The 12,581-nt window shown below is 44.6% G+C and overlaps 1 protein-coding gene across 7 annotated transcripts in view; it reads right to left on the minus strand.

Annotated features, from left to right (window-relative positions):
- Anks1b (ankyrin repeat and sterile alpha motif domain containing 1B) overlaps window positions 1-2,337 on the minus strand; it is an 864,790-nt gene extending 862,453 nt beyond the window's left edge. For all 7 annotated transcript variants that reach the window (XM_050145702.1, XM_050145698.1, XM_050145703.1 and 4 more), the window contains exon 1: window positions 2,204-2,337. In XM_050145702.1, the coding sequence (XP_050001659.1) occupies window positions 2,204-2,337 (134 nt within the window). The remainder of the gene's footprint in view (window positions 1-2,203) is intronic.
- Window positions 2,338-12,581: the final 10,244 nt, after the last annotated feature.

A 12,581-nucleotide genomic window follows, 5' to 3' on the forward strand; every position in this document is an offset into this window, starting at 1 on the left:
CAAAGATACTAATTTTGAGGAATTTGGTTTAGCATAGCACCAGAATAAATTTATAATTGATGGACTGGGTGCCTTTGCAAATACACTTTTTCACTTATAACTTAAAACTGTCACTGCACTTCTTTTCCATAAACTACCTAGGGGTAAATATTAAAACTGTAGGCTAAAATATGTATAATATCCACTTGTGTTTGAAAATGAAAGAAAGTACACAGAACAGCCATCTTTTCTAAGGCCCACATGGAGAAAAAAACTTCTGTAAATAATCATTATTCTGAAATGAAATATTCCAATGGCGTCACTGTCGCCAAGTATATATAATAGTATATGGATCTTTAAATCTCACTATTTTTAATTCCTCTCATTTCACTGTAATGTAAACTTCTCCTTTTCCCTCTCACCACTATGGTAATTTATTGGACTGTCTGATCACGACCTATGAGAACCTATGTATGTAACACATTTTCATGCAAAAGTTTGTATCAGGGGCTGGAGAGATGGCTCAGAGGTTAAGAGCATTGCCTGCTCTTCCAAAGGTCCTGAGTTCAATTCCCAGCAACCGCATGGTGGCTCACAACCATCGGTAATGGAGTCTGGTGCCCTCTTCTGGCCTTCAGGCATACAGACAGAATATTGTATACATAATAAATAAATATTAAAAAAAAAGAAAAACATTTAAAAAAAAAGTTTGTATCAAACACTTATCAAGATCAGCACAAGGGTTCAGAGAAGCATTTCTCAACACATGGGTGACCCCTTTGGGAGTCGAATGACCCTCTCACAGGGGTCACCTAGGACCATCAGGAACATAGATATTATTTACATTAAAACTCAAAACAGTAGCAAAATTACAGTTAGAAAGTAGTAACAAAAATAGCTTTGTGGTTGGGGGTCACCACAACATAAGGACCTGGATTAAAGGATTGCAGCATTAGGGAGGTTGAGAACCCCTGGTTCAGAGGGTGAAGTGCTTGCTCTCAAACCTGAGAACTGTACCATTTCTTGAATCCACATGGTGAAGGACAGAACAGACTCTCACAAGTTGCCCTCTGATTTCTGCATAGGCTACATGGCATGCACTGCCCAGCGCACGCGCACACACACACACACACACACACACACCAAATAAATGTAATCCTTTTCATTTTTATGAACAGTCATACAAAATACTTTTAAGCAAGAAAATCAGTTCAGCTTTTAAGATTTTTCAATAAGCATCATTGGGTTGCCTAAGAGATATTTTAAGGTAAAGATATGAACGATGACAGAGGCTTCCAAAACATGTGCAAGACAAACTGAATAACCACGACCTGAGAACTAAAGAGTTTTCTTTGAATTTCATCTAGTGAGTGCTTTTTCAGGTTTCCTTCCTCCTCAGTGATTTCATTCGTTTAATTCAACTTTTAATAGTTTCTCAAATATGCAAATGAAACCAGCTATCTCTTACTTATATTTGCTGAATAAAGATCCAGACTTTCTTTTTAACTGTCACCTTAGAAAGATTCTCTAAGCAACAGCCGTCTTACCTGCCACAGTTCATCTTCTAAAGGCCTCTGCTGGGTTCCACACACACTTTCTTTCCCAAGCCAGACTTCCCTGCATCCTGAGTTTCACTCAGGTAAGTCAGGATAACTGAAAGAAAGTACTGCTAACGCTGGCTGCCAAGCCAGCCTCAAGATTTACATGCTCCCCTGCCTGACTGACAGCTCCTCAGAAGGTTCACTGTCTTTGTTTTGTGGGATCATAACCCACTGCCAATGTCTTCTGTACCAGAAAGTAGCAGCAACCCACGGAGGCTGTGGCTTTGGCAGGATAACTGCGTGCAGCCAACAGCCTCTCGTGTAAATAGCCCAATGGTAGGGGTGGGCTTCAGGGCTGCAAACGCAAACAGTGCCGGACATGCGGGATTTTCTTCTAGCAACACCAGTACACGTACAAGTTCTGCACCAGAGCTCAGAGAAAAGTAGCTGATGGACGCATTGATGGAGAGCTAGCTATTTTAAAATTACTCCAAGAGTCTAAAGCCTCAGTCTGGCTGGGAGGCTCTTCCTCTCCACACACAAGGTCTGTTTTCCTGCCTAATTTAAGAATGAATCGCTGACACCTCCAGGTGCAATACCCCGAGGGGAGAACGTACCCATACAACGCTAACGCGGGTACACACACACACACACACACACACAGAGTGGGTGCCAATTCTTACCTTAGCAGATTAGACAGGGGCAGAGGTCCGGATCCACCGCCCAGGATCCCTCCTTTCCTGCCAGATAGGAGTTTCTCCACCAGAGCCACATTGCCAGTGCGAGCAGCTTCCAGCAGCTCCTGGTCCTTCCCCATAGTCTCTCACGAGTCCCCTTACAGAGTCCTTTCCGTGCTCTGGTCCTCCTCCGGGTCCACTCTCTAAAAGCCAGGGCCCTCCCCGCCCCACCCTAAGAGGATGCCAGGGCTTGAGCACGCTATGATCCCCGCAGCAGCCCCGCGCCGGGAGCTGCACGCTGTCCTCCTGTCTGTCACACGGTGCAGCTTCTACAATGGGGAGCAGCCCGTGTTTGGGTAGAGGGGCTGGCCGAGCGGCGACGCGCCCCCACAGCCACTCCCCTGCATTCCTGAGGCCTCCTTCCCGCGGGGTGGGGTGCGAGCGGGTGGGGACCGGGCCCCGGGTGCCGCTGAGGAACGAAAGGAGGACGCTGAGCTCTGAGGAAGATGCCGAGCATGCACTAAGGGAGGATGCACAGGGAAGAGGATGCTGAGCTCTGAGCAGGATGCTCGGGCGCCCAGAAGGACGATGCTCCGCACTGGGAAGAATGCTCCGCACCGAGGAGAACCCTGAGCGCGGACGAGCGGCCGCAGGAACAGTCGAGCGCGTCCTCCCGGGGGGCTGGAGCGTTAGAGCGACCGCGGCGAAGACTCGTGCGCCCGCCCGCCCGCCCGAGTGCCCAGCCTGAACTCGCCTGGGTTCCGCACCGGGCGGGCTCGGCGGTTCCGCGGCGGCGGCGATGGCGACGGCGGCAGCGGCTGTGGTGGCTGCGGCCCGCGCCGAGGCTGGGCTGTGCGAGCGAGCCGCCGCGGGTGCGAGCGGAGGGCGGCGACGGAGGCTCGGCGGCTCGGCGCGCGGGGGGCGTGTGCGCGCGGCAGGTGCGGCCGGGGGCCCGCCGAGGGGCGGGGGTGGGGGCAAGGGTGGGGGGCCAGCCCCGTGCCAGTGGGCGGGGCTCTCCTGCTCCCTCCTTCGTGCTCCCTCCGCTCTCCTCCCTCCTTCCCAGCTCTGCGTCCTCTCTCCCTCCTCTCGGTTCCCTCCTCTCTGCTCTCTTCTCCCCTCCCTCCCTTCTGTTCACTTCTCCCGTCTCCTCCTGTACGAGGTTTAACTGTCTGAGTACTGGAGATCACTCTGCTGGCTGTTGAGGCGCCTTCTGTGCCTGGAGCCCCACTCAGGGATCAAACTTGAGGAAAATCTCCCACTAGGAGGTGGTGGAGAACCTGATGCTCCGAAGAAGAGCTTTGGTTGAGATTTCTGTCCCAATCCAGGATATTTCATCCTCTTGCCTTACCTCCGGTGAGAGAGTGATACCCATCCTTGGAACAGATCCAGAAGGTTTGTTTTATCCTAATTTCTGAACCACAGAATACCTTGTGACTTTTGCAGTTTTTTGTAGCGTCTTTAATCGGCCTGAATTTTAGTTGGGCTTGTGAGATCTGCTGACTTGAGCAAACACCAGAAAAAGGCTCTCATTGAAAATTCCTCCACATCCACACTAGGGAAAATATAAATGGGCATGGATGAGAGAGTTGCCTTATCTGCATGTGTCATCAGCGATTCATTGTGTGTGGCTGGCTTCATTTTGTTGGATGTTATCCTTGCTCGCTAGAGAGAAGGTACTGTTTTCTCTTGAAACTTGCTGTGGCCCCTTGTGGTCAGATGGTGGGAAAGGATGTGGTAGGTGCTTTGCTTGTGACAACACAGTGAGCCTGGTACTGTTACTGTATATTACTCAGAACTAAAGCAGAGGTCCGGTAAAGGACAAAATGCCACACAGAGTCATTGGCTGACAAGCTATTCCTGGGTGCCAGGGAGATGGCTCAGCAGGCAATAATGCGCTTATGCCAGGCAAGGGCCTGAGTTCAGCCTCAGGAACCCTCATGGTAAAAGGAGAGAACTGGCTCCACCAAGTCCTCTGGCCTTCACGCACCATGATACATGTTTATACACAGAGACATATACACACACTGTGTGTGTGCTCCCATAAGCAATCACATATAAATAGATGGATGGATGGATGGATTCATAGATACATAAATAGATTAGATAGATAGATAGATAGATAGATAGATAGATAGATAGATAGATAGATAGATAGATAGATAGATAGACCAATAGATAGATAGATAAATGGGCTGGAGAGATAGCTCAGCAGTTAAGGAGAGAACCAGAGCTTGGTTTCCAGCACCCATATCAAGTGGCTGACAACTTTCTGTAGCTCCAGCTCCAGGAAACCCAATTCCTCTAACCTCCTCAAGCCATGTGTTTATGTCCACCTACCCACATGCAACACACACACACACACACACACACACTTAGAAATAGATCTTTAAACAAGGTGTGTTAGCTCATGCCTTTAGTCCCAACACTCATAAGGCAGAGGCAGATGAATGTCTGTTAGTTCTAGTCCAGTCTGATCTACAGAATGAGTTCCAGGAGAGAGAGAGAGAAAGCGACAGAGACAGAATAAAGAAAGAAAATAAAAAAGAAAAATAAATAAATCTTTAAAATAAATAAATAATAAATGCAAAAGAAAACATTTTTTTCCTTTCTTTTTTTGAGATTTTATTTATTTATTATGTATACAGTGTTCTGTTTACATGTATGCCTGCAGGCCAGAAGAGGGCACCAGACCTCATTACAGATGGTTGTGAGCCACCATGTGGTTGCTGGGAATTGAACTCAGGACCTTTGGAAGAGCAGGCAATGCTCTTAACCTCTGAGCCATCTCTCCAGCCCCAAAAGAAAACATTTTTAAGAGCTGGATGCTAGAACTGTCTTACCCCAGATCCCAACTTCAGCTGCCATTGATCAGCAAATCACATAGATGATAGCTCTTACGAACATGTGATGAGCCGTTGCCACATTGCTTCTGCATATGTATCAAGTGCTTTCCATAGTCTTATTTCAACACTCGTGAAACTTCTGTAGACTACGAGGCTATCATCTGTGCCTTTTGCTTTTCCATAGGGGCAGAGGTACCACTTTTATCCCTAATGAACATATGAAGAAACTGACAGGCTCAAAGTCATGCGGCTGGAAATCAAGGCAAGACAAATCCAGACTGCCTGCTAGCGAGACCAAGACTTTAAGTAAACAACAGGGAAACTGAAAAGACACTTGGAAATTAAAAAGGGGGGGGGGTTAGATGTTTTCGTGTAGCTCATTATTCTACGATTTCACTTCAATGGCTCAAAACATTAGTCAAATTTACTGTGTTTTCTCCTTGCGAGTTTCCCGAAAGGCACAGTTTGACAAGTGTGACGCTTTGTTTTTACTTTTCAATTTTAAATCTATTTTAATGAAAACATGATATATGACCCCTGACATAATGGGACTAGCAGAACAGTTTGTGCAACAAGAAATGAGTAGCCACAGATCGGTTTTGAAAATAGCATGGGGAAGTCTTTTTTTTTTTCCTTTACCACTGTTGCCACCTAAGCAAAATAAGTTTTTCCTTTAAAATATCCTTTAAGTATTTGTGGTAGTTTAAAAGAAAAATGGCCCCCAAAGGTAGCGGCACTATTAGCAGGTATGGCCTTGTTAGAGGAAGTAAGTCACTGTGTGGGTGGGCTTTGAGGTCTCCGATGTGCAAGCTGCCTCCAGTCTCACAGTTCACTTCCTGTTGCCTCCAGACCAAGATGTAAAACACTCAGCTCCTTCTCCAGCACTGCCTACCAGCATGTCACCATGTTGCACCATGACAGTAATGGTTTAAACCTCTGAAACTGTAAGCCACCCAATTGAACTTTTCCTTTATAAAAGTTGCTGCGGTCATGGTGTCTCTTCATGGAAACAGAACCCCTAACTAAGCACTCAAATGAGCAAAGCTGAAATATCACCCATGATTGAATCATAGATGAGTTAGTGTTTAGAGGCTCCTGACTCATCCTTATCAAAATCATGCAACTTCCAGGGAGGAAACCATTAAGAATGATTTGCTCTAAGGACCAGTTCCAAATTCCAGGCACTCTGCTGACATAGGATATTCAATGGCAATTTTTCCACTCCACACTTTTCATTTTAGTCAGTTCCTAGCTTCCTACTGAGGAGGGTAATGGCTTTCATTTAATGAGGATAAACATGAAAATTAAAAGTGAAAACATTATTCCAAAAATCTGAAGAAACAAAATATCCAGAATTCTTTCAATATTCAGATTTCAACATTTTTTGCATTTCAAACATTTTTGCATCTGTGAGTGGTGGAAAGAACCATTACATCTTGGGATCCAACTAGGCGATCTGGATCTCAGTTTGTTAGATGAGAATTTGGAGTTCATAATTTAGTGTGAGCTTACTCACACTAATAATAATAACAACGAATAATAGAGTAAATACTTGTGAGCTATTATGGATGATTTACATTGGTATAGTTTCTTGTATATTGATACAAGTTCAAATTATATCTGTTATTTCTGTTTACAATATTTATACACCTATACAAAGTTATTTTGTCAGATTGTATACATGAATGTTTCTACCTCTGTTTAAGACATTTTGTATATTGATACAATTTTTAGGATGTATTTATCATATTGCAATATACATTTCTACCTCTGATCAAGATACTTATACATTGTTTACATTTTGAGGTCATTGTCCTCCTTTTCAGAACAGCTGTTTAAAGACTGTTTAATATTCTGATATAAAGTCTTAGTCTTTAAGTTATACAGGTATTAAGTATTATAAGCCAATCGTCACTCATGCTTATTATATATATAGTCAGATTAATTAGGTTCTTTAGATACATAGAGATTGTATTCTACATAGATAGATCATCTTCAGCGACTTCAAGGATCTGTAGAACATGGCAGACTTAATGACTTGCTCTAAAACCTAGCTAGAGAACCATGTCTTCCTCTGGGCTGATTGCTTAGAGGTGGGGTGTAGAGGAAAGGCAGAATAAATTGCCCCTTAAGCCATCTCTCCCACTCCAGGCTAGACATATAGGAAGTCTTCCCATCAGTAAATTCTAACCCGCATGTATCTGGGAATGGCTAACAGGGTCTCCCTCATCGCTCTTTTACTGTGCCTTTTTTTTTTAATGCCCTCCTTGTGTTCTCCTTTGCCACATTTACAGCAAGCATCTTGAAGTAGGAGCCCTACCAAGCCATGTCTCAACTGATGAGAAGGGTGGGGTGGTGCTAGTATTATAGACCAAAGACAAGGGGCCCCCACGGAACTGGGATCCCATCCTCTTAAGAGTGGGTACCAGCTGGTTGATGCTGGTGTCTAAGAGGGGAAGAAGTAACCGTGGGTTAACTGCAATTTCTGAAATAAGCTATCACTACCCAGTTTGAGCACATGCGACCGGAGGAAGCACAGTCTCCTTCGAGCGCCCTCTTTCGGTGGATCCCAACAGAACGGGGGGGGGGGGGGCAACGCAGAGATGATGGTTTGCAAAACTTTGAAAGACAGTAGAACCACACCCCCCACTTAACAGTCTCCCTCCAACGGAGCTTCCTGTTCACAGCACTGCTCTCGTGAGCTCACACTGCCTACCAACATAGCTGTTACAGATCGTGTGGGCATGCTACGTAATGGTTATGCAACAGCAACATTGCCTAACCACGCATTTCCCAGAATGCATCCCTGCCATTAGCGACACATGAGACATACCAAGAATGGGTATAAAGTTAAGAGGGAGTAGTACAAAAATCTGCATAGCTGGTCCCTGAAAGTTAATATTTCCGCTCTTCAGACCATCATTGCTAATTTCACAGCCAGTGTTCTATCCCCAGCTCCTGAATATTCCTGACTTTATATTTGCATTCCCAAGACTCTTGGACATCCGCCTCCACTCCACACGAAATTCACAGCGCTTTTAGATCTAACTTCCTTGTCTAGGACAGAACCCTACATACCCTTTGCTCGTTCTATGGGAAATCTAATCGCTTTCAAAACACTTAAGAGTGATACTTTTTTTTTTTTTTTTACAAATTTCACCAGCCATCTGCAAAGCTATTTATATTTCTCTTTGGTCAGCACTTTCTGCATCGCAGAAAGGCTGCTGCCCAGAGGCTTCTGGGCCCAGCAGTTGAGGAAGGGACCCTTGAAAACTGTGGTCCAATTGTAGCCCAGCCCGTTCCAGCTGTTTCTGGTTTCCATGGGGACACTCTTCCCATAGTCATTTGTTGTTGTTATCGTTGTTGTTGATTTGTTTGTGACAAGCTCTTGATGTGCAGCCCAGGACACCTCAAAGTCTCAATCCTCCTGCCTCAGCCTTCTGACACCTAGAACTGTAGGCTTGCACCATTGTGCTCAGTTTCCTCCTGTAGTCTGGTGGGTACAGTTTTCATTGTTAACAGGCTGCGTATGAGTGGTGCTCACTTGCAACTTCAACACTCCAGAGGCAAAGGTCAGAAGATTGCCACGAGTTCAAGAGCAGCCTGGACTGAGCACTGTGAAGCATCTCCACTGAACCCATCAAGGGTAGACAGATGCACAGCAGACCAGCATCCCAGAAGGAGAAGCCGGGAGGCTCATGGGAAATAACTGTGAATCACAGAGGGCTAAATAAGTTAGCCTTCCCACTCCCAATATTTATGCTGTATTTGACTTACCTAACACACACACACACGAGAGAGAGAGAGAGAGAGAGAGAGAGAGAGAGAGAGAGAGAGAGAGAGAAATTTGAAACTAGAAAAAAGATCAGTGAACTTTCTAGTACCTTTCACAATTTCTGGGTTCTTTTGTCTGCATTTTACCCTTCATTAATACCTGATATTACCCTTTCTTGCTCTTTCCAAGTGTAACACTATACCTGAGCTTGCAACTGTTTGCCTGTAAACATGAAGACCTTATGTTTAGAACCAGCATATGAGGGAGAACATGTGAGTTTGGGTGACCTCACTTCACATAACACATTCTACGTCCATTCACCTTCCTGTATCTTTACATAACGTCACTTCCTCTTTTCTTGTCCCCAAACTGTCATAAACGTGTGATGGTTTGGCTGATGGCGTTCGATAAATCCCTGAGGTTCTGTTCACGTTTCGTCATTACTATCTCCTGTGTTCTTTTGATACCTTTCCAGCCACCTGTCTTCCAAGGACTTATTCTTTATCCCTCCTCCTTGTGTGGCTGTTGAGCGCCTTCTGTAATTTTTTTTCAATTTAGCTATTATCTTTTTCTGTACCAGAACTTCTGTTTATTTTTTTTAAATAAATCCCGATTCTTTCTTGATATTCTAAACTTTGCTCGTGTTGTTTTCTTGGTTCCCTTTGTGGATATTTTTTCTTCATCTATTTGAGTATATTTAAGATGGTGTTTTAAAGCCTTTATCCATGAGTTTGATATTAATGTTTCTACAGGGACATATTCTAAGATGTCTGCTTTCTTTAAATGCATCATATTTTCCCATTTCTTTGTATGCCTTGTGTTTTGTCAAAAATTGGACATCTGAGAAAACACAGCCATAGCCACTTCTTCTAGTCTTTGAAGCTTGTCTCTGAATCGGAGAAGTCCTTTGCTAAATAAACTAATATAAATGTTTGTGGTCTTCTCAGGCCTCTTCATAGCATACATTCTCTCTCTCTCTCTCTCTCTCTCTCTCTCTCTCTCTCTCTCTCTCTGTGGTGTGTGTTGTTGCATTGTGGTGTGAATATGTGTATCATGTATGTATGTGTGCATTATATGTGTATGTGTATGTTGTGTGTGTATATGTGTGTCTGTGTGTTGTAGTAATAAGAGCGGCAGGGCTGCATCCCCGGCACCCGGCCGCCCGCATGGCTAGCTTATGCCTGAAATAATTACTCAGAAACTGTATTCTTTTAAACACTGCCTGGCCCGTTATCTGTAGCCTCTTACTGGCTAGCTCTTACATATTAATCTAACCCATTTCTAATAATCTGCGTAGCCCACAAGGTGGCTTACCAGAGAAGATCTTAACCTGCGTCTGTCTGGAGTGGGGGAATCATGGCGACTCCTTCACTAAGCTTCTTTCTCCCAGCATTCTCTTCTATTTACTCCACCCACCTATGTTCTAACCAATAAAATGGGCCAAGGCAGTTTCTTTATTATAATTAACCAATGTCCTTCCTCCATCAGTGTGTGATGTGTGTTATCTGTGTATGTGTGTGTTGTGTGTGGGTGTGTGTGTATGTGTTCTTTTCTGACTCCCCCAATGTAGATGACTGATTTTAAAGATCTTTTCTTTCTGGGATTTCTTCTTTACTTATTATTGAAGCCTTAACTGTTGTGTTGTATTCTTCAGTCCATTACCCCTCACCCTAAGTGTCCATGAGTCTGTGGCCTTTATATTTCCATGAGCCGTTTGCACTGACTGCTCCATGAGGCTCTCACAGCCTGAAACCTAAGCTGTTCTACTTTTGGTCATCTGAGCTCTGAATTAGGTAACAAAGAGACTAAGCAGGCAGCCTCTAGACAGGCTTGAGCCTTGCTTTTAACGTCCGCTGCTATCTCCAGCTTGCAGAATGAAGTTCAGAGCCCTGTTTCCCCAAAATTTTCTGAGCTATGTCATGCCAGGGAGTAGGCTGGAGCAAGTGAGTGGAAGAAAAAGAAAGGAAGGAAGGAGGGAAGGAAGGAGGGAGGGAGGGAGGGGGAGAGAGAGGGAGGAAACACAGTGACACACTTCCTCCAAAAAAAGCCACCTCCTACTAGTACCACTTCCTCTAAGTTTACAGAGGACAATTACATTCAACTACGATATATAACATTTATATAATACATATCTTTTATATACATATGTAATATATAGTACCAGGTAAGATAATCTGGGTTCTTTTTCTCTATACTTAACTGTTTCTTTAGATTTGGGTAGAATTTTGCCTGGCAACTTCAATTCTTCAGTAGATTCAAGACATATCACTGTTTTCTGTCTCCAAGGCTTCTCCCTTGAAAGGAGGGGAAGTTTTGGTGACTTTTGAGCTCCTTATAGATCATAACTTCAATATGAACAAATTGTCACTTTCTAGTTACTCATTCCATATGGATTCTTTTTTTTTAACCAAACCATCCCTAACTTCAAGTCTTAGATTCAAAACGGTACTCTTGTAGGTAAGAAGCAGTACAAAGACCAGCTTCCTTATTTGCCTGTTCCAAAAAGCTTTATTTTTGATTTTTTGTTTTGTTCACAGTTAAACTATGAGTAGAGCACATTGGGTCACATTAATGAAACATCCAACTGTCTACATAAATCTCAAGGCTGTGTCTACCCTAGAGACCAGGTAATGAAATCTCAAAACACGTGGGTTTGGGCAGCAAGGGCTTGCCCCTGCACTCCAGGAAGTCCCAGATCACCATACTTCATAGAAAAGATCACGTGTTCCTTGGTCCTGTGCCAGCATTTTGTTGCAATTAAAAAACACGCTTCTTGGGATTGGGTTGCTGACTCGGTGTTTAAAAGCACTGGTCGCTCTTCCAGAAGGCCCAGGTTCAATTCTAAGCACCCACATAAAGGTTCACAAAACTTTCTACAACTCCAGTTGCAGGGGATCCCATGGCCCTCTTCTAGCTTCCAAGTGAACCAAGAATATGTGTGGTGCACAGACAGACAGACAGACAAGACAGCCATAAACATAAAATAAAAATAATTTTTAAAAAGGCACATTTTGTGATAGATAGCATCATATATTTACCCTTTCTGCTGGAAGAATGTGCCTGTAACTTCTTCCCATCCATATGTCTGCCTTTTTGTGAAACTTTGCCATGTTCCCCCTTTCCCCAAACTTCAAACCCAGGCCTGACCCACCTTAGCAAATAGGCTACTAACAACCGTTATAGCAGCAGCGATTTTGAGATCACAGGCATACTTATGGGAGTTTTCTCTCTGTTATTCCTGGGATCCCTGACACTCGAGACGCGTGTGATGTATGTGGACGTATATCTGTGTGCACATTCTTGTGACGATAGGCATGCATCGGCCGCAGATCATGGGACGCGCAGAGGACACCTCAGGGGCTTCCTCACCCTCCAGCTTGTTTTCAGACAGTCTCTGCTGTTCACCACGTACTGGGCGACTTGGCCTGTGTACTCCCGGGTGTTTTCCTCTTCCCACCTCCCGTCTTGTTATCGGAACACTGGGATTGCAGGCACACTGCGGTCAGGCTTTTACATGGGTTCCGGAGCATCAAAGGAAGCCCCTGCCCCACCCCCCCGTGTTTGCCCGGTAAGTGCTTTCCCCACGGAGCCATCTCTCCAGCCTCGCGGTCGGACTTTTGTTGATGAGATACAGCAGAAGGACTAAGACTCCATGATACTGAACATCTGGGCAAGATACACACTCTTTAGGTGATCCGCCCAAGAGAATAACAGACGAAGCCTTTTTAGAAATGTTGAATGTGACCAGACATGTAATGCGGACTGT

This window comes from Alexandromys fortis, unplaced genomic scaffold (assembly GCF_014885135.2).
Source record: "Alexandromys fortis isolate MF-2015 unplaced genomic scaffold, M_Fortis_MF-2015_v1.1 scaffold_50, whole genome shotgun sequence".
NCBI classification, from domain to species: Eukaryota; Metazoa; Chordata; class Mammalia; order Rodentia; family Cricetidae; genus Alexandromys; species Alexandromys fortis.